At 42.2% G+C, this 19,642-nt stretch overlaps 1 protein-coding gene and 1 long non-coding RNA gene across 6 annotated transcripts in view; one reads left to right on the top strand and one right to left on the bottom strand.

The window, feature by feature from the left end:
* Positions 1-7,915: 7,915 nt before the first annotated feature.
* Positions 7,916-19,642, top strand: part of LOC111979431 (matrix metalloproteinase-16-like) — a 46,138-nt gene continuing 34,411 nt past the window's right edge. For 2 of the 4 annotated variants that reach the window (XM_024009969.2, XM_024009968.2), the window contains exons 1-6: positions 7,916-8,406; positions 9,914-10,062; positions 10,385-10,399; positions 12,461-12,577; positions 15,196-15,362; positions 15,479-15,616. In XM_024009969.2, coding sequence (XP_023865737.1) covers positions 8,278-8,406; positions 9,914-10,062; positions 10,385-10,399; positions 12,461-12,577; positions 15,196-15,362; positions 15,479-15,616 — 715 coding nt within the window. In that variant the 5' untranslated portion in view covers positions 7,916-8,277. The remainder of the gene's footprint in view (positions 8,407-9,913; positions 10,063-10,384; positions 10,400-12,460; positions 12,578-15,195; positions 15,363-15,478; positions 15,617-19,642) is intronic. The other 2 variants (XM_024009971.2, XM_024009970.2) reach the window with 1 other exon arrangement.
* LOC111979444 (uncharacterized) lies at positions 15,299-16,887 on the bottom strand. Of its 2 annotated transcripts, none has more exons than XR_011481578.1 (3): positions 16,645-16,887; positions 15,474-15,594; positions 15,299-15,385 (listed from the first exon to the last, which is right to left on the bottom strand). It is a non-coding gene; the product is annotated as an uncharacterized lncRNA (long non-coding RNA). The 2 variants fall into 2 exon arrangements; XR_002879333.2 differs by having other exon boundaries at positions 15,322-15,399.

Below are 19,642 nucleotides of genomic sequence, written 5' to 3'. Positions count from 1 at the left end.
TGGGTCTATCTGGCAGATGGTATATAGCCTCAAACTGACACAGGATCCTCCTATATGATATGCCATATGGTGTTTACAGTACTGTACAGTACCTCCCCCTCCTCCTCTGTGTGCCTCCAAGTCTCCACGCACCTCCAAGATACTTCTCTCTCTGAGGAGGATTGGGGAGGGGTCTCTCTGTGTATCATTTGGTTTCAAGTTTTTTCCTTCTTCCTACGTTCAATGAATAACTTAGTTAGATGAGAGGACCCTGGTCCAGCTGGAGCCTCTCATGCAGATCAAACCAGAGCAGAGCCCTGAGACCTGGAGGACACCTCCCTCACATCATAGTCACGGCAGCATCCCCCATCGCTCTGCTTCAATTAACCATTTCATTGGTTTGACTGCTTTGTCCGGTTGTTGTTGAATAATGATGGACATGTAGCTATCATAGTTGGGTTTCTTTTCTTTTAGTTACTGTAGATGCTCCTAATACCTTCTTCAGTCAACTGTGAGTAGACTATACACCTGCTTCCTACCAATATTTTCCTTCTTTGTGTGAAGAACATGTTTTGTCCTCCAATAGGTCTTTCCCTGAGGAACAGGTCTTAACTACACGAGGGGCTAAATTGAAAGGTGGTGAGGGAAAGAAAGGAGGGATGACCAACCACTACCTTCATTCAGCCACCACTCTCCCTTTTCAGAGGAATCCCCAGTAGGCTAGCTGGTCATTATGTTGTGTTTGTTTAGAGTTTCTGCTTGGCTGACAGCTGTGGTATGGGGCTGGGGCTCTGAGTAGGTTAGGGTCTACACAAACAGCCTGAGGGAGGGAGAGAGCGGTGGAGAGTACCAGATAATCATGGTTGGTGCGTGCTCTGATACAGGGTTAAAGGGGGAGTTATGGGGACAGGTTGATTAGCAGGGTCTGTCACAACAACATGTTTTTAATATGGCCATTAATTTATATTTGGGTCAACAGCATCATGGACCAAAAAAATGTATTTCATTTTCTTGTGTAAATGCAGATCTGAAATGCCATGGTGTTCTCTTGTTTTCAGAAGTGTTGTAAACCTTTAAGCAATAAGGCATGAGAACCTTGGAATTATTGTGTGAATAACTCCTGACTAAGGGCTGTTCTTAGGCCCTACGCGAAGCTAAGGGCCGGGAAACAGCCCTTAGGAGGTTGTTATTCACAATAATTCCCGGGTTCTCATGCCTTATTGCTTTTATAAAACTGTTGCCAACATATTAAAAAAAGATTAACGACATGTTTTCACTAAAAACATTATTTGAATGAGTACATTTGTTTTATTCCATCCTTCCACCATTCAATATAGTCTGGGAAAAAGCCAGTTGTTAGTTCTGAGATTCTGAAGTTGTTAGCCAAATGGGCTGGTCATCTATTCTATTGGCATGGACTGATTAAGTAAATAAGGTTGCCAYGGAGGCTAGCTAACACAATCCCATCAAGCAGCTGAAATGACAGCAAACTATCTGCATTTTCGTTTGTTTAACCTTTGTTTCTATTGCCATTTCTTTGCATATATTCATTAACTACGATGGATATACTACGGCATGTCTTATTTTGGAAAAAATATGTTTCTTGAAAAATACTTTCATCAACATAAATACTTTTATCATTTTATCAGGAATAATAAACTGGTATTGGCTGTGACCATTTTATTGAATAAAAAATGTCCCCAATACATCTTGTGCGGGTGTCATTACTTTCACATCATAAACATTACATTTTTAATAAACATTTATAAATAATTATTTATATTCCTTATTGCATAAATATGGAATTACTTGTTAAAATTGTTATGTATTTASAATTTCTAAGTAGCTATATTGAGAACAAGTAGGTGCTTTACACCTGAAGAAGACAGGAGTATGATATTTAATGTGTACTTACATTTTTCTTAACAAATATGTGTAGATTGTGGTGGTAATTATTGTGTGGCGGTAATGACTAGGGTAATCCCTCAAGAACGGTGACAACTTTTTTGAGAATTTTACTTCTGGGTAACCAAGACTATGACTAGAGTAATGGTAAAATGCATTACTTGTTAAAAATAACTTGGTGGAAAAGTATATTGAAAATATGATTGAATGCTATAAAGACAGTGAAAGATTAAGTAATAAGCAGTACAGGGATAGACCCTTTTTATGCAAATGTTCTACATTTTGTTCTACTTTGTGATGGTAATGACAGTGTTGGTAACCACAACAGAATGAGATTTATTTTTTCAAATAGAGGACAATCCAGACGAGTTATAGCCCTTGCAGTAATGACGCAGAATAAAAATAATGTTCTATTTTTATGCATTCTTGGAGATTGAGATATAATTTCAAACACTGTCATATCCTTGTTCTCCACTTCCCAGTTCTTGTGTGACTTGATGTCTAAAATGTTGAAAATGATTGATTACTTTGTTCAGTGTGATGGTAATGGCGCAAKACTGTGAGACAACTGTATTTCTTAGAAAATAATATATTTAGTGCATAAAAAATGTATAAAGCAAAATAATATTATTTTTCTAACCAGGTGCATTAAATATAAAGTGTAATACATAGCAGAATAGGAAAAGTCTGGGTGTGAGAAAAGTCTGGGTAGGAAAAGTCTGGGTGTGAGAAAAGTCTGGGTGTGTGCCCTGCTAAAACAGGGCAAAACATATTGAAACCTGAAAAAAAAAAATGTTAGGTTATTTTAGTGTTTACTTAATATATGTAAAATAAAAATCACAATACATTTTTTTCTTAAAAATAGAACCGAGACACAAAAAAGCTTGAAGTTACAAAATTACAGAGAAATGAATTTGCCTGGCTCAGAGAAGCTGTCAGTCTCGTCACGTCGGCGATTTCAAAAAAGAAACAGCAACGTTGTTGCACAGGTTGGAGAGGCAGGCAGCAAGGTTTAGACAAACAGCAACTGTTGCAAACCAAATGTTAGGCTAGTAGAAATATTGTGTAGATGCTTTTTTTTACCAGGGGAGATTAAGTTTATGAATTGTGGTACATTTATGGTTCAGCATGTGGCACAAATCCCATTCAAGCCATGGGACCGATAGTAGCATTTTTCGCGCATCATGCCCAAATCATCCGAAAGTTGAGGGCCTAGTAGTGTCTGCAGGTTTATGTTTTTTCCTTTTCAATTAAGCCCTAGACAACCAGGTGTGGGGAGTTCCTTACTAATTGGTGCACACACTTGCACAATGCACACTTGCACAATGCACACATATTTTCCCCTTACTTATTTTGGCAAACACAGAGACAAGCATACCCATTTTGGTAACAATTTACCAGACACCCAGTCATAACCATGTCATAATATGTCATAGTTGACATAGCTTGTCATAACCTGTCATAACACTCTCATGACCCATATATTTATACCTGTTGTGATATATATTGTGTTATTTTATGGCTGGKTATGACACCTACATAAGAGTGTCAAAACCAACATTTATTCAAATGTATTTTTTTCCCTGCCAAGAAGTTTCCTTTCGTTTGAAAGTTTGCTTTGGTGTTGTCATAATGAATTCTTTAGTCATGTTTTTTTCCATCATATTTCAAATAACTTTCAGAAAATGCACTTTATGACACTGTCATGAAGCATTAGGACCATCCTGTGTCACTTTATTTGGACTACGAAAATGCACTTTATGACACGGTCAAGAAGCATTATGACCATCCTAATCATATAAGCCAGATAGGCCTATCACGTACATGCCCTTATGTCAGTCATCAGTTAAAAAGAGGGTGTCTTGTCCTGCTCCTGATATCTGCTCCTGCATTCATCGCAGTCATCAGCAACAGAGCATTGGGGTAGGTGCATGTCTGACATCAATTTGTGCGCAATTACAATGATAATTGAAAATGGTACATTTCAGAAAATGTTATGTAACATAAACATAATATTGACAAGTAGGCTATGGCGTAATGGAATGTGTTSCCTTGTGWGGTAGGTTTTGTGGGTTTTGACACTCTTATGAAGGTGTCATAACCAGCCATACGAGAACTACTGTTGAAGGTTTTGTGTGTTTTGACACTCTTATGAAGGTGTCATAACCAGCCATAAAATAGTACAATATGTCACAACAGGTCTWAATATATGTGTCAAGACAGTGTTATGACCATATTATGACAGTTATGTCAGCTGTTAGGACGTTATGATATGGTTATGACAGTGTCATAATGTGTTATTACACTGGGTGTCAAGTGTTACCTTCATCTTTTCTAAGACGGCAAACTAGTTGCAACACATCCACATGCTAAAAATAATTTGAAGATCAGAAAATGTAATTTTAGTGTGTCACCATCTTGCTTCATGGAGGAGGTTATGGAACAGGCACAGTTTGAGCTACTCTAGGAAGTGACRTTGCAGGCAAGGTCAGTGCTGCCCCTTCTCATTGAGTATCTCAAGTTGAAAGCCGACTGGGATACTGCAGACTGCTGTAGCCACTAAATGATCCTTATAACTTCTTCTGTGTGCGATACTAAAACAATCGGTTCAAGGACATACATCTGGTGAAATAGCAGCACGTATTGGTACCATTATTGTGTTCGATTTAAAAAAAAATATTCACGGATATTGACCACGAAGATCTCCATACTTTGATTGACTATAATGGGGGATTCTGTTTTCTAAAAACATTGCCTGCAGTACCCCGGTCAGCCTTGAACTGAAATCCTCAATGAGAGGGGCCAGTCGTTCTCCCCTGCTCCAACATAATGTGATAACGACTGAAAGGGAAAGAGGATACCTACAACTGAATGCATTCAACCGAAATGTGTATTCTGCATTTCACCAAACCAATTTGAATTAGAGAGGTGCGGGGGRCTGTCTTAATCGATATCATCAGGGCCCGGGAGAAGTTGTTGTTGGGGGTTAACTGCCTTGTTCAAGGGCAGACTGATGTGACCAAAAACAATTATTTCAGTCCTGGCTGTCCCCATATAGTCTGCTCTGTGTACAGAAAAACAAACAAACACACACACATTTTTGTACTGACAAAGTGAAACAGGACTTGTCTCATTGGTGATGGTTTACCGTTTCCCAATGATCTCTCCAGGCAAATACAGTTCTTGTCAGAGCATGTGGTCTCCATAGCAGCCCATTGGGTAATACAGTAAACACTCGGAGTATATGAATGAACCTGGTTACTTTAATCCAATAGGAATCTTTCCACAAGCGGCAGACGAGTCATTCTGTCCTGTTTCAACCCTTRAGGAAAGTACAGTATCAGAATGTCCATTGTACAGTACATACAAAGGTATTCAGACCCCTTGACTTTTTCCACATTTTGTTACGTTACAGCTTTCATCTAAAATATATTCAATTGTTTTTTCCCCCACATCAATCTATGCACAATACCCCATAATGACAAAGCAATTTAAAAGAAAAATGCATTTTTTTATTTTTTATATGACATTTACATAAGTATTCAGACCCTTTACTCAGTACTTTGTTGAAGCGCCTTTGAAAGTGAATACAGCCTTGAATCTACAAGCTTGGGACACCTGTATTTGGGGAGTTTCTCCCATTCTTCTCTGCAGATCCTCTCAAGCTCTGTCAGGTTGGATGGGGAGTGTTGCTGCACAGCTATTTTCAGGTCTCTCCAGAGATGTTCGATCCGTTTCAAGTCCGGGCTCTGGCTAGGCCACTCAAGGCATTCAGAGACTTGCCCCAAAGCCACTCCTGCATTGTCTTGGCTGTGTGCTTAGGGTCGTTTTCCTTTTGGAAGGTCCTGACTAGTCTCCCAGTCCCTGGTCCTGAAAAACATACCCACAGCATGATGCTGCCACCACCATGTTTCACTGTAGGGATGGTACCAGGTTTCCCCCAGACGTGATGCTTGACATTCAGGCCAAAGAGTTCAATTTTGGTTTCATCAGACCAGAGAATCTTGTTTCTCATGGTCTGAGACTCTTTAGATGCCTTTTGGACAACTCCAAGAGGGATGTCATGTGCCTTTTACTGAAGAGTGGCTTCCGTCTGGCCACATAAAGGCCTGATTGGTGGAGTGCTGTAGAGATGAACTATGGAGCTCTGTCAGAGTGACCATCAGGTTCTCGGTCACCTCCCTGACCAAGGCCCTTCTCCCCTCGATTGCTCAGTTTGGCCGGGTGGCGCGCTCTAGGAAGAGTCTTGGTGGTTCCAAACTTCTTCCATTTAAGAATGATGGAGGCCACTGTGTTGTTGGGGACCTTCAATGCTGCAGAAATGTTTTGGTACCCTTCCCCAGATCTGTGCCTCGACACAATCCTGTCTCGGAGCTCTACGGAAAATTCCTTCRACCTCATGGCTTGGTTTTTGCTCTGACATGCACTGTCAACKGYGGGATCTTATATAGACAGGTGTKTGCCTTTCCAAATCATGTCCAATCAATTGAATTTACCACAGGTGGACTCCAATCAAGTTGTAGAAACATCTCAAGATGATCAATGGAAACAGGATGCACCTGAGTTCAATTTCAGGTCTCATAGCAAAGGGTCTGAATACTTATGTAAATAAGGTATTTAAATAAGGTATTGCTACAATTTCTAAAAACCTKTTWTCGCTTCATCATTATGGGGTATTGTGTGTAGATTGAGGAGGGRRAAAAAGTATGAAATCGATTTTAGAAAAAGGCTGTAACCACCAAACGTAACGTAACAAAATGTGAAAAAAGTCAAGGGGTCTGAATACTTTCYGCATGCACTGAGTAATCAATCCAATTTCATCATGAAAAGGTGAGACAGATCTGTGGCGATTTTCCATGGAGTGTGTTGGTTTAACGTAGCCTCATTTGGCTCCCCCTGACTCCCTCCTACCCTGCAGTGCACCCTGGGTCTGTGGTCAAGAGCAAGACATTGAGAGATAGAGGCGTATTCTATCCAACAAATGTAACAATGTCTCTTTAATCTTTCATATCCATTGAGTAGGGTGTAGCATACACCATATAATTATTTAATTAAGATCTATCTTGACCCCATTGAAGTAGTAGTAGGGAACCTGTTTCTCAATACAACACTGCCAGCGTGTGGTTAAAGTACAGTATCTCTGTCTCATGCAGATTCCTGACATTGGTACCCAGATGAGGTTTCTTGTCTCCATGCATTCATTCACCAATCACCATGAACCTGCTAATGGAGTATTTCCAAGAGTGGTGTTAGGATAGGCTTATCTGACTGAATGGTTATTGATATTAAAATGCTTGTCTTCACTGAATATCATATGTGTATCTTTGTATGTATCTTGTCACGGAATAGGCCATATGATTAAAACTGTTAATATACCCAGTATTACATTACATTGTTWTAACCGTGTAATAGTTTGTACTTGAATGATATCACTGCATATTGAAGGATGATTGTTCCATCTGTCTGGGGCTATTTCTATTCCCAATATACATATTTTATACCAGGTTACATTACATTTGCCTGACGACTGAAACGGAATTCTTCCTCTGCTCTATGTTCAATGGGGAGAAGAAACTAACATCTCTGGGCCACTGGCGTATAGTTTACCTGCTGCAACCCCCAACCCTTACTAAAAACGAAATATATCAAATAAAATGTAGGTTGGGGTCCACCMGGAGTTCAGGTCCACCAGATAGCATATGAACACGTCATAAACCATGATATTCTCTTTAAATTACAGGCAATTTGCTTTAAAACTGCAACATTTTCTCTCAGACTCGTGGCAAAATGTGTAGAATAGCAGGAAATTGGCTCAGGGATTAACATTGTGTTAATAGTAAGATAMATATTTTTGGGGAAAAAGCTGAGATTGTCCAGTCTTTCAAGGATCCCTCTAAAACGGCAACATTTTCTCTCAGCCTCATGGTTAAATGTGTAAAATAGCATGAGCTATAAAACTGCCGTGGGCGTACATCGCGTTGCGTTTGGGAGCAAGGAGTTTGGGTAGCCAGGCAAACATTACATGACGCTGGTCTTTACGCCTTCATGGGGAGTGTTGCGCTGCTGGAAACATCAAAGCGCAGGCGTAGACTCTGGAGGTATGATTACTGTACATGGCCATCGATGCCGCTGGATAAACCAAACCAGCGATGTAAATAACAGCGACGGAGGCGGTGGATCTAACATGCCTAATTCTATCACAGCTTGACATGAGCAAATAATACATGGCATCTGGGTTTATCCCCTTGGCAAAACCACCGCGGCCGTCCTTTTATGCGCGTCTCCGACTTTGGCTTTGACAGCTCACCGGATGGTTTTCTTAATTTGACTCACGAACCTAATCACACGACGGGCGGTTTTATCTAATAACCCACTTTGGAAAAACGGGTCATTATGACCTTAGTATCCTCATCTAAAAGAAAACCATTGGATTGTTTTTACGCAGCAGCGTTCTGCTTGCATTTCTTGCTGTGGATTGTATGCGCTGTGTCCGGAGAAGAGCATCATCAGTTCAGCGTTGAGGTAAGATAAATGGCCTGCTAGTGCTTCGCGGCTGCTCATCATACATTGCTGTGCACTCTCCTCTGCTCGGGTGGCAGCGCTCTGCGCGAAAAACAACATTAACTGTAGACGAGGGTTGTTATTTACCTGCTACATCATCGCTGAAGCATGGTGGATGGCATGGCAAATGTATCTGATTCGGATGGATGTTTCAAGACGCGCGGAACATCGAAATTATTATGCGTTCTATTCTTTTTTTTACAATCACAAAAACAACATCGGATGCTGTTGGCATTGTTTTGAACGAGATGGTCCAGCGCCCTTCCGCTCAGTCGGCTCATGAGCTGACACCGTCTGTAATATTTGTTATCATACATCTGTAAATATATATATGTAGTATACTGTATATACTAGTGTTCTATAAATTGCCTACGCAACTGGGTGGGTTTATGGTTGTGCAGATTAATATGTGATCCAAGTTGCGTAATAGGTTATATCGGGTTGAATATATTGTACCATATTAATTGCTTCTGTCATATTATCTGTATAGGTCTAGTCTACTGTAGGCTATTCGCTCTCATCCCTCAAGTCAAATGACACTGTTAAATGCCACGTTCTGGCCTCGGATCCTTATTCAGTCCTTTGTGCTGTGAACCAGAACCTGGGCCTTAGCTATACACAGACAAAACAAACAAACAACCATTGGCTACACCTGATTGAGGGATGGTGGAAAGATGGACAAACAACAACAAGGCATTTGGCTCAGTGAGCAGCGGAGAGCAAGCGATAGAGATACAGGGATAGATGAAGGATTAGCGGGAGCGTCTCATAAGCTGGGTAATGATGGCGATTGCGAGGCAGCAGCAGTTGGTTGGCAGTGTGGACAGCTGTGGTGGAGCGTGGCTGCCTGCCTAGCCGCCACCTCATGGCTCTTGGCTACGGTAAACGGGGGATTGGGTCTGACAATGACCCCTGGACGACACTGAATCTCTGCTTTACTCAGAAGGAGTGCAGTGGTGACCAGTGGTGGTTATAGGTAGAAACCCTGAGTGAATGTTATTGGGAACTGATTCGRGTAACTGGGCATAGCCATGTGGGTTACAATGTTCAGCCTTGAATACTGGACTTTGTTCCATCCTAATATGCAGAAAATCTGAACCTGAACTAGGCCTTTTCTCTGTCAGTGTCACTGTGTGTGGGTGGAAGCTTTGAGCAGTGGTGGTGATAGACAGCACGGAGTGTTCCTGTAACTCTGGAAGGCATGGAGGTATACTGTAGCCCGTAGGATGTAGTTTACAGACTACACTTCCGTCCCGAGAGTTATGAACCTGGACTGTACGATCAGTTTGACTCATACTAGAGACTTTATGAACAAGGACAGACCTGCATCTGTTTCACGCTGTCATTTCTATCTTGGTGACAATGACCAAAATGTAGCTTATAACTCACGTAATAACAAAGTAATAGCAGCATTTGTCATGACTCTCTCTCTCTCTCYCTCTCTCCTCCCCCTCTCTCTCTCCTGTAGGGATGGCTACAGAAGTACGGCTACCTGCCCCACACAGACCCCAGAATGGCTGTCCTGCGCTCAGCCCAGACCATGCAGCAAGCCATCGCGGCAATGCAGCGCGTCTACGGCCTCAATGTCACAGGGACACTGGATGAGAGGACCACATAGTGAGTAGATACACACACACTTACACACGCGCGCACGCAGACGCAGACACACACACCACACACACACTACACACACACACACACACACCACACACACACACACACACACACACACACACACACACACACACACACACACACACACACACAGAATGGCACTGATGTATCAGTGAAAATAGGAACACAAAAAAGTAATTATCACCAATGATAAATGTATGTAGCCTACATTGACTTACCCAAATGAGCTCCAACATCTCTAACTAGCAGCCCATTGAGATCATAACACTTTTCATTCTTCTCTTTCTTGCTTAAATTGATGAAGTGATATCACACTAAGGTGAGGCTCTATCTTTTACATATTATCTCTGAGCACAGTATTCCATATGTGTTACATGGGTTTGAATGTAACTAGATTAGTCATTGAAGCTCTAACCTGGCCAACACAGTCTCACCACTTTTTCTCAGAATGGAAAGAACCATTTCCGTCAACTAGATGTCACATTTTTATGGTCATATATTTACTTTGTTTTGTACTATAATATTTTTTTGTTTCGCTCCCAGAAGTAATATACGGTGCCTTCGGAAAGTATTCAGACCCCTTGACTTTTTCCACGTTTTGTTACGTTACAGCCTTATTCTAAAATTGATTAAAGAAAACATTTTCCTCAGCAATCTACACATAATACCCCCATAATGTGTGAGAGCGAAATTACAGGATGATGTTATAATGCTGTTATTGCATCAAAGTGTTGTTTTATGGAATAGAATAGGGTTCTTAGAACACTGTCATCTTTGTGTGTTCTTCTGAGTTGGGCGTCTGGGGGTTTAATGCTGATAGTGGATTTACGATGCATTTGGTGATAAAATCTAAAGAAAGCATTCCATAGCATGAGTTAGTGTTTGTGTGCTGGGAGGTACCAGGGTRGCGATGGCTCGCTTATGGATAATTATGAGAGGAACCTTGTTTTGGGGGTCAGACCCTGGTTTCCACACAATGAGAACAGTCTATACAGCAGATACTGTCTGCTGTGAATTATTCATTTATTTCATATAAAATCCTAACAAATCCTAACCCATTTCACACATCTGTTGTTTGTCATGAACATTCAGGAGGATGTACTTTGCTATAAAATGCTGTGGCTCAAATCCGCTCGTTGGGCTCTCAACGAATCTTCTAAGGGTGGTTCGTCGACCAGCTTTATTATTGCAAAAATGAATCAATGTTATTAATACTTTTTGAATAAAGTAATATCCTGATTAGTGATTGATCTTGTCTCTCCTCATTATTGATTCGAATTTTCATGACAAATGACAAAGCGAAAACATTWAAAAAAAACATTTTTGCAAAAAAAAAAMTGAAATACCTTATTTACATAAGTATTCAGACCCTGTCTGAACCACCAAGTCTCTTCCTAGAGCTGGCCGCCCGGCCAAACTGAGCAATCGGTGGAGAAGGGCCTTGGTCAGGGAGGTGACCAAGAACCCAATGGTCACTCTGACAGAGCTCTAGAGTTCCTCTGTGAAGATGGGAGAGCCTTCCAGAAGGACAACCTTCTCTGCAGCACTCCACCAATCAGGCAAAAGGGAGTGCAACTCAATATTAGGAAGGTGTTCCTAATGTTTTGTACACTCAGTGTATATTATAGTGGTGAAGTACTAGTCCCATTGTCCACTTCACTGCAGTATGTAAGGCTGTGTGTTTGGTATTCTAGTTCAGAGTAGTTCTTGATGTGGCATCAGATATAACCAGTCAAACATCCTGTAGGTACACTACATGACCAAAAGTATGTGGTCACTTGCTCGTCGAACATCTCATTCCAAAATCATGGGCATTAATATGGAGTTGGTCCCCCCTTTGCTGCTATAACAGCCTCCACTCTTCCGGGAATTATTTCCACTTGGGGACTTGCTTCCATTTAGCCACAAGAGCATTAGTGAGGTCGGGCACTGATGTTGCGCGATTAGACCTGGCTCGCCGTCGGCGTTCCAATTCATCCCAAAGGTTTTCGATGGGGTTGAGGTCAGGGCTCTGTGTAGGCCAGGCAAGTTCTTTCACACCGATCTCGACAAACCATTTCTGTATGGACCTATCTTTGTGCATGGGGGCATTGTCATGCTGAAACAGGAAAGGGCCTTCCCCAAAAGTTGGATGCACAGAATTGTCTAGAATGTCATTGTATACTGTAGCGTTAAGATTTCCCTTCACTGGAACTAAGGGGCCTAGCCCGAATCATGCAAAACAGCCCCAGACCATTATTCCTCCTCCACCAAACTTTACAGTTGGCACTAAGTATTGGGGMAATTAGCGTTCTCCTGGAATCCGCCAAACCCAATCTGTTATCCTCCTCTTCCCTCCATTGTCCTCTTCTTCCACCTCCACTACTTCCTTTGTTCTTAGTTGGATGAAGAGGCCGAGGTGTGGAAATCCAGACAAACTAAAGGGCATTTCAAGGTCGCGGAAGCGGAGGTACGCACTGACGGGGCAGAAGTGGCAGCGAACACACATCACTTACAGGTGAGAAATGTAGGCCGGCACATGCACGCACACACGCATCACCTACAGGTGAGAGACTCATTCCAGCAGCCTTGACGGTTACCATGACAACCAGCTGTTAGTCAGATTAGCCAAGGGTTATTATAGGGTTCTGTGTTTGTCAGTGTAGTTATTAATTTGTGCTCTCTCTTCATCTCTCTTCCTCCGTGTGTCACATTCCCTCAGCGCTTGCCTTAGAGATAGCACATATGGGCACACGCACACACGCGCACACACACAAACCCACACCCACACCCACCGACCACCCACACGCACACAAACCCACGCGCACACACGCACACACACACACACACACACACACACACACACACACAACACACACACACACACACACACACACACCACACCACACACACACACACACACACCACTTTCTTCTTCTTTGCATTCCATTGCATTCCTTTGCAGTTATCTTTAATCTCCTTTTAAGAGTACCAGAAGACAAACTGCCAAATTTTAATAGCAAGGACGATCGAGGACGAGGACAACTTTTACTTCGTCCATTTCTCTCAAATTCCTCTATGTAAATCATCCAATAATCGCACCAAAAATATTCAAATTCCCCATCTTATCACGCGTGATTAAGTTTCCACTGTTAATGGGGTCTGAGAGAGCGGATAAGGGGTGCTGCTCGCGCGGTGGGAAATTGACAGGTTACAGCCGTAATAGACGATAACACTGTCAATTTATTTAAATCCTTCCTTCCTTCCTGCATGTGAATTGATGAGGCACCTCTTCTAATGGAATGTCAGTCAGCCTGGCTGTCGCTGCTGACGCACTCTCTACATGAAAATGAGTTGGGGAGAGAAAACGGGGAAGAAGATTCCTCTCGTTCACTCTCTCTCTCCTCCCTCTCCCTCTCCCTCTCTCTCCCTCTCTCTCTCTCTCTCTGTCTGCGAGCGACTGATAACGACAGCTGTGTTAAAAGTGCAGTGAAAGCTGCTGGGTTGGTTGGATATTTTAACACTGAAACTTTTTCGAGCGTCTCGTCAACCATTTTAGAGAATATCTCCCAAGCAATAGTGGGAGGTGGTTCAGATTTGGACCTACAGTATATGATAGTTGGGTGCTGTATGTGACGCTGTAGCCATCTCTTTCTTTCTCTATTAAAATGCTCTGTTTGCGGTGCTGCCTTGTGTTAAGCTTGTTTGTAGCTTCTCTTCCTGCAATCGAATGACTCATGGGTGGAATGTTATTAATATAGCAGCTAACCGATCGCTGCAGCTGTACATAGTCCATCTGTAAACTACCCACCCAATTACCTACCTCACCCCATACTGCTTTTATTTATTTACTTTTCTGCTCTTTTGCACACCAGTATCTCTTCTTGCACATGATCACTGGATTTATCACTCCAGGTGTAATCTGCTAAATTGTAATATTCGATTTATTGCCTACCTCATGCCTTTTGCACACATTGTTATTATATTCTCTTTTTTTTCTACCATGTTATTGACTTGTTTATTGTTTACTCCATGTGTAACTCTGTGTTGTTGTCTGTTCACACTGCTATGCTTTATCTTGGCCAGGTCGCAGTTGCAAATGAGAACTTGTTCTCAACTAGCCTACCTGGTTAAATAAAGGTGAAATAAAATAAAAAATAAAAAATATATTTTAGAAATCTCATAATATCTGTCACGCCCTGACCGTAGAGATCCTTTTTATGTCCCTATTTTGGTTGGTCAGGGCGTGAGTTTGGGTGGGCATTCTATGTCTGGTGTTCTATGCTGTCCTTGTTTTGTATTTCTATGTGTTTGGCCTGGTATGGTTCTCAACCAGAGGCAGCTGTCTATCGTTGTCTCTGATTGAGAATCATACTTAGGTAGCCTGTTCCCGCCTGTGTTTGTGGGTGGTTGTTTTCTGTTTTGTGTGTTCACCTTACAGGACTGTTCGTTTATCGTTTTTGTTGTTTTGTCAAGTGTTTCATATTTTAATTAAAATAATGAACACTTACYACGCTGCACCTTGGTCCTCCTCTCCTTCTCCAGACGACGAGCGTTACATAATCAACATTCTTTTTTTTTTWAATGCTGAAAATCCAGTGTTTCTATGTCAAACGGTTTGTTATGTTTTAGTCTTCTGTGATGTATATAAAGTATAATATTGGGATGCAAACTCAACATTTAATACATACCTGACATGGTACAGGTGTCTTCTTTTTTTAAGCCACTAACCATGTGTGTGTGGTGCACACTTTTGTTTCAAAGTAGATTTGTTTAAGACTACCAAGAAACACTCTGTGTGACCTTGATTTAGCCCACTGCGGTAAAAATTATGAATGATGTGGGTATAATTGTTCYGGTTAGATCAGAATAGGAGTTAAATCTTTCTAAGGAGTAAAATATTACTGTCAATGTCTTATAAAAAAAATGACCAGTGAAATGTTGCTCTCATCTAGCTGGTGGTACCATCCAACCTCCCAATAACCCCCCACCCAGGATGGATCACACAATCTGTTTTCCACTTTTATCATATTCCCTATCCATTTCTCTCCTAACATCAGGTCTTTATTGTAAAACATGTTGTCAATGTAAAGAACACTATGTTCTTAATTGACTCACCCTCTCTTCCTCCCTCAGCATAAAGAACGTCACGCCCAAAGTGGGCTCCAGGGAGACCCACGATGCCATCCGGCGTGCGTTCGACGTGTGGCAGGGGGTGACGCCGCTTCACTTCGAGGCCGTCCCTTACAGCGCCCTGGAGAGCGGCAGGCGTGATGTGGACATCACCATCATCTTCGCCTCAGGTGAGAATTGTATTGAATGGTGCCTGGGAGAGGAAAACTGAAACTATGTCAATATCGGCCTAATCCCGTTCTCCCAATGTAAACTTTGAAGTTAAATTAAATTGATCTCACCTCAGGTTTCCATGGCGACAGCTCACCCTTCGACGGTGAGGGCGGGTTCCTAGCCCACGCCTACTTTCCGGGCCCTGGGATCGGAGGGGACACCCACTTCGACTCAGACGAACCCTGGACCCTGGGGAACCCCAACCACGATGGTGAGAGATGGAAAGAGGGAGAGGGAGAGAAAGGGGGAAAGAGAAAGAGGGAGTGGAGAGAGGGTGGGGAGGTTTAGAGAGAAAGATTAAAGGAATATAGTTGTGAGAGAATCATATCAAAGACTAACAAGTCCAAAAATGGATACAGTCCAGTGATGTGCGGTGAGGTCGGTGGCTGGGTAGGCACTGGCTATTATCAAAGCCAGATTTACTCACAAATAAACCTTGATGAARCCCAAATTCATCATATCACAGATAGCTCCAACAGCCAGTGACATAAGCTATTAACCGAAATGAACCAAAAATATCACCAAATGTAAATACCAATGTAGCTAAGATACACAAGCGATAGCCTCCGATGGCAGCATATTTCATATCATCCAACAAAATGACACACTGCTCAACTCAGCCGTAGGCCGATGTAGCGTCCACAGTTACAACTGATGTCACTAAAATACCAATGTATGGACACATTTCATCCGAATAATTTGCAACACACACACACACACACACACACACACACACACACACACACACACACACACACACACACACACACACACACACACACACACACACACACACACACACACACACACACACACACACACACACACACACACACACATACTGTATATAATAAATAAGGTGTTAACAAAATGTCCATATCAACAATCGAAATGACTGAAAGTGTCTCATCAAAACGGAATTCTAGCTTGATAAATCAAATGCATCAAAGGAATGTTGTCCGTTAATCAAAACCATAAACAGCTAGACAGCTTTAGGAAATGAAATGCATATTAAAGCCCCTAAAGTATAGACAATGGTGAAAATGAGGAAGTAAGCTTTTATTAAAGGTATCTGAGGCTGTGGCCAGGATTCAGCACTGCTGAATAGACAGCGCATTGGAGTCAACTAATGTGATAGCCTACAGGTTAATTCCTTTGTGCTGAATGGTAAGCAGCACTATTCTCATGTTCAGTCAACAGTAACCTAACTGGCAACAAAAAAAATGCATTTAGACCTACCTTGGCTTGTAAATGAAGTCCATTCGTCTGTCCGTCAGGGTGAACCTCTCCGTGGTAGTGTTGTGGAAGTATTATTTATTCCTTTTGAGTTTGAAAGTCAAAGTGAGTCCCTCCACTGTTTTGAAAATGATTTGACACTCTGGGCTGCATTTCACTGACTGTGAGATCACCAAGTTTAACAGTGAATAAATGGAACTTCGGGCACTTTTTCTCTTATCTTGGCCTGCAGCCCATTAAGCTGGGATGCCATCACTGAGGACCCATTGTATGTTTGAGCTACCAGCTTTTCAACACAGTTGTACTTCCCCAACACTCCCAATACATAATCCGCCAAGGCCGCAGCTCGTTTGTCATCACTCACTAGTGCTGAATGATTAACCAAAATGTTGGTTATTAAACAACTAATTGACCGACGCGCCATTTCTCTAGAGAGAAATCAAATCATTCACGAGAGAAATCAAGTCAAGAACTATGTGGGACGCTGGGCTGAATGGAGTTGGAGTTTTCATTAAGCAAATATTCAACCTAGTTCAGCGCATAAACGTGGTAATTAACTACAATGACCATAATCCATTGTGCCTGTTTTTTCTGGCTCGGACAGAGATAGATACACTATTACACCTGCTACATTAGGTTAGATACACACAGACCACATAGACCACATGAAAGAGGAATGTACACAACAGTGACGAGAGGGATAGAGACAGTTTGTGAAAGTATGCCTTATCTACTTTGAAGAACTAGTAAAATGATTTAGTCAAACAGCTCTGCGGCATACTTAGGCAGGTTAGCCTAGATAAATAGGATGACTRAAGACAGTTCAGTATAGGGAGTACAGAGATAACGTTAGATGGGCTGGCTGGCTGGCTGCTATTGCTACTGAAATATTATTTATGGATGTTTACCAGAAGATACCGACCCTACCTTTATACAGTTGTTTACACTGAGCTGCACTGGGGTCAGAACACAATCATGGTTACTTTACGACACTGTGGAGCCAGCGCGATATATGGGTCGGAAAATTTACCTCAATGTAGGGATGAGATATGCCACTGTACTCCAAATTTGACCTTTATCCACACTGATACATTGAGAACATTGAAACAATAATAACAACAAAGAGGCTAATTGGCTGAGAATGACATTCCAAAATGGCTGCTGTGGCTACTGCTAGAAAGCATAAGGACGAAAAGGGCACTTTTCCGAAATAATAATCGAGCTGAAACCGAAACGACCTCGAAAAGCACTAATCGCTAGGCACTATCCCTCACATCATTCAATTCCCAAAACGCTTCCTTGATTTCGCTTTTAGCCACATAATGAAAAATCACAGAGATCTGGGCTTTGTTTGTAACATCTGTGGTTTCATCTACTTCTACTGCAACAAATGGGGCTACATTAATCTCATCTTCAATGTCCTTTCGAATCATATCAAATCTGCTTCAATCAAATCATTCTGTATTCTGTTTGATAACCAAAAACACAGTGTAAGTTTTTTTTAGCAAAGGTATACAATAACTCCACATAGTTGCCACGATTACATAAGCTTGTACTCAAATCAAATCAAATTTTACGACAGGTGTAGACCTTACAGTGAAATGCTTACTTACAAGCCCTTATCCAACAATGCAGTTTTATGAAAAATATGTGTTAAGTATTATAAGAAATAAAAGTAACAAATAATTAAAGAGCAGCAATAAAATAACAATAGCGAGGCTATATAGAGCATGGCGCTTGCAACGCCAGGGTTGTGGGTTCATTCCCCACGGGGGGACCAGGATGAATATGTATGAACTTTCCAATTTGTAAGTCGCTCTGGATAAGAGCGTCTGCTAAATGACTTAAATGTAAATGTAAATATACAGGGGGTACCGGTACAGAGTCAATGTGCGGGGGCACCGGTTAGTCGAGGTAATTGAGGTAATATGTACATACATGTATATAGAGTTAAAGTGACTATGCATAGATAATAAACAGAGAATAGCAGCAGTGTAAAAGAGGAGCCTTATGGCTTGGGGGTATAAGCTGTTGAGAAGCCTTTTGGACCTAGACTTGGCGCTACGGTAACGCTTGTCGTGCGGTAACAGAGAGAACAGTCTATGACTAGGGTGGCTGGAGTCTTTGACAATTTTTCGGGCCTTCCTCTGACACCGCCTGGTATAGAGGTCCTAGATGACAGGAAGCTTGGCCCCAGTGATGTACTTGGCCGTATGCACTACCCTCTGTAGTGCCTTGCGGTCGGAGGCCGAGTAGTTGCCATACCAGGCAGTGATGCAACCCGTCAGGATGCTCTCGATGGTGCAGCTGTAGAACGTTTTGAGGATCTGAGGACCCGTGCCAAATCTTTTCAGTCTCCCAAGGGGGAATAGGTTTTGTCATGCCCTCTTCACGACTGTCTTGGTGTGCTTGGACCATGATAGTTTGTTGGTGATGTGAACACCAAGGATCTTGAAGCTCTCCACTACAGCCCCATAGATGAGAATGGCGTGCTCGGTCCTCCTTTTCCTGTAGTCCATAATCATCTCCTTTGTCTTGATCACATTGAGGGAGAGGTTGTTGTCCTGGCACCACACGGCCAGGTCTCTGACCTCCTCCCTATAGGCTGTCTCATCGTTGTCGGTGATCAGGCACTGTTGTATCATCAGCAAACTTAATGATGGTGTTGGAGTCGTGCCTGGCCATGCAGTCATGAGTGAACAGGGAGTACAGGAGGGGACTGAGCACGCACCTCTGAGGGGCCCCTGTGTTGAGGATCAGCGTGGCGAATGTGTTGTTACCTACCCTTACCACCTGGGGACGGCCCGTCAGGAAGTCCAGGATCCAGTTGCAGAGGGAGGTTTTAGTCCCAGGTTCCTTAGCTTAGTGGTGAACTTTGAGGGCACTATGGTGTTGAACGCTGAGCTGTAGTCAATGAAAAGCATTCTCACATAGGTATTCCTTTTGTCCAGGTGGGAAAGGGCAGTGTGGAGTGCAATAGAGATTGCATCATCTGTGGATC

The sequence above is a fragment of the Salvelinus sp. IW2-2015 genome, linkage group LG19, assembly GCF_002910315.2.
Source record: "Salvelinus sp. IW2-2015 linkage group LG19, ASM291031v2, whole genome shotgun sequence".
In the NCBI taxonomy this organism is placed as follows: domain Eukaryota; kingdom Metazoa; phylum Chordata; class Actinopteri; order Salmoniformes; family Salmonidae; genus Salvelinus; species Salvelinus sp. IW2-2015.
This window is presented reverse-complemented; position numbering and strand designations above follow the sequence as displayed.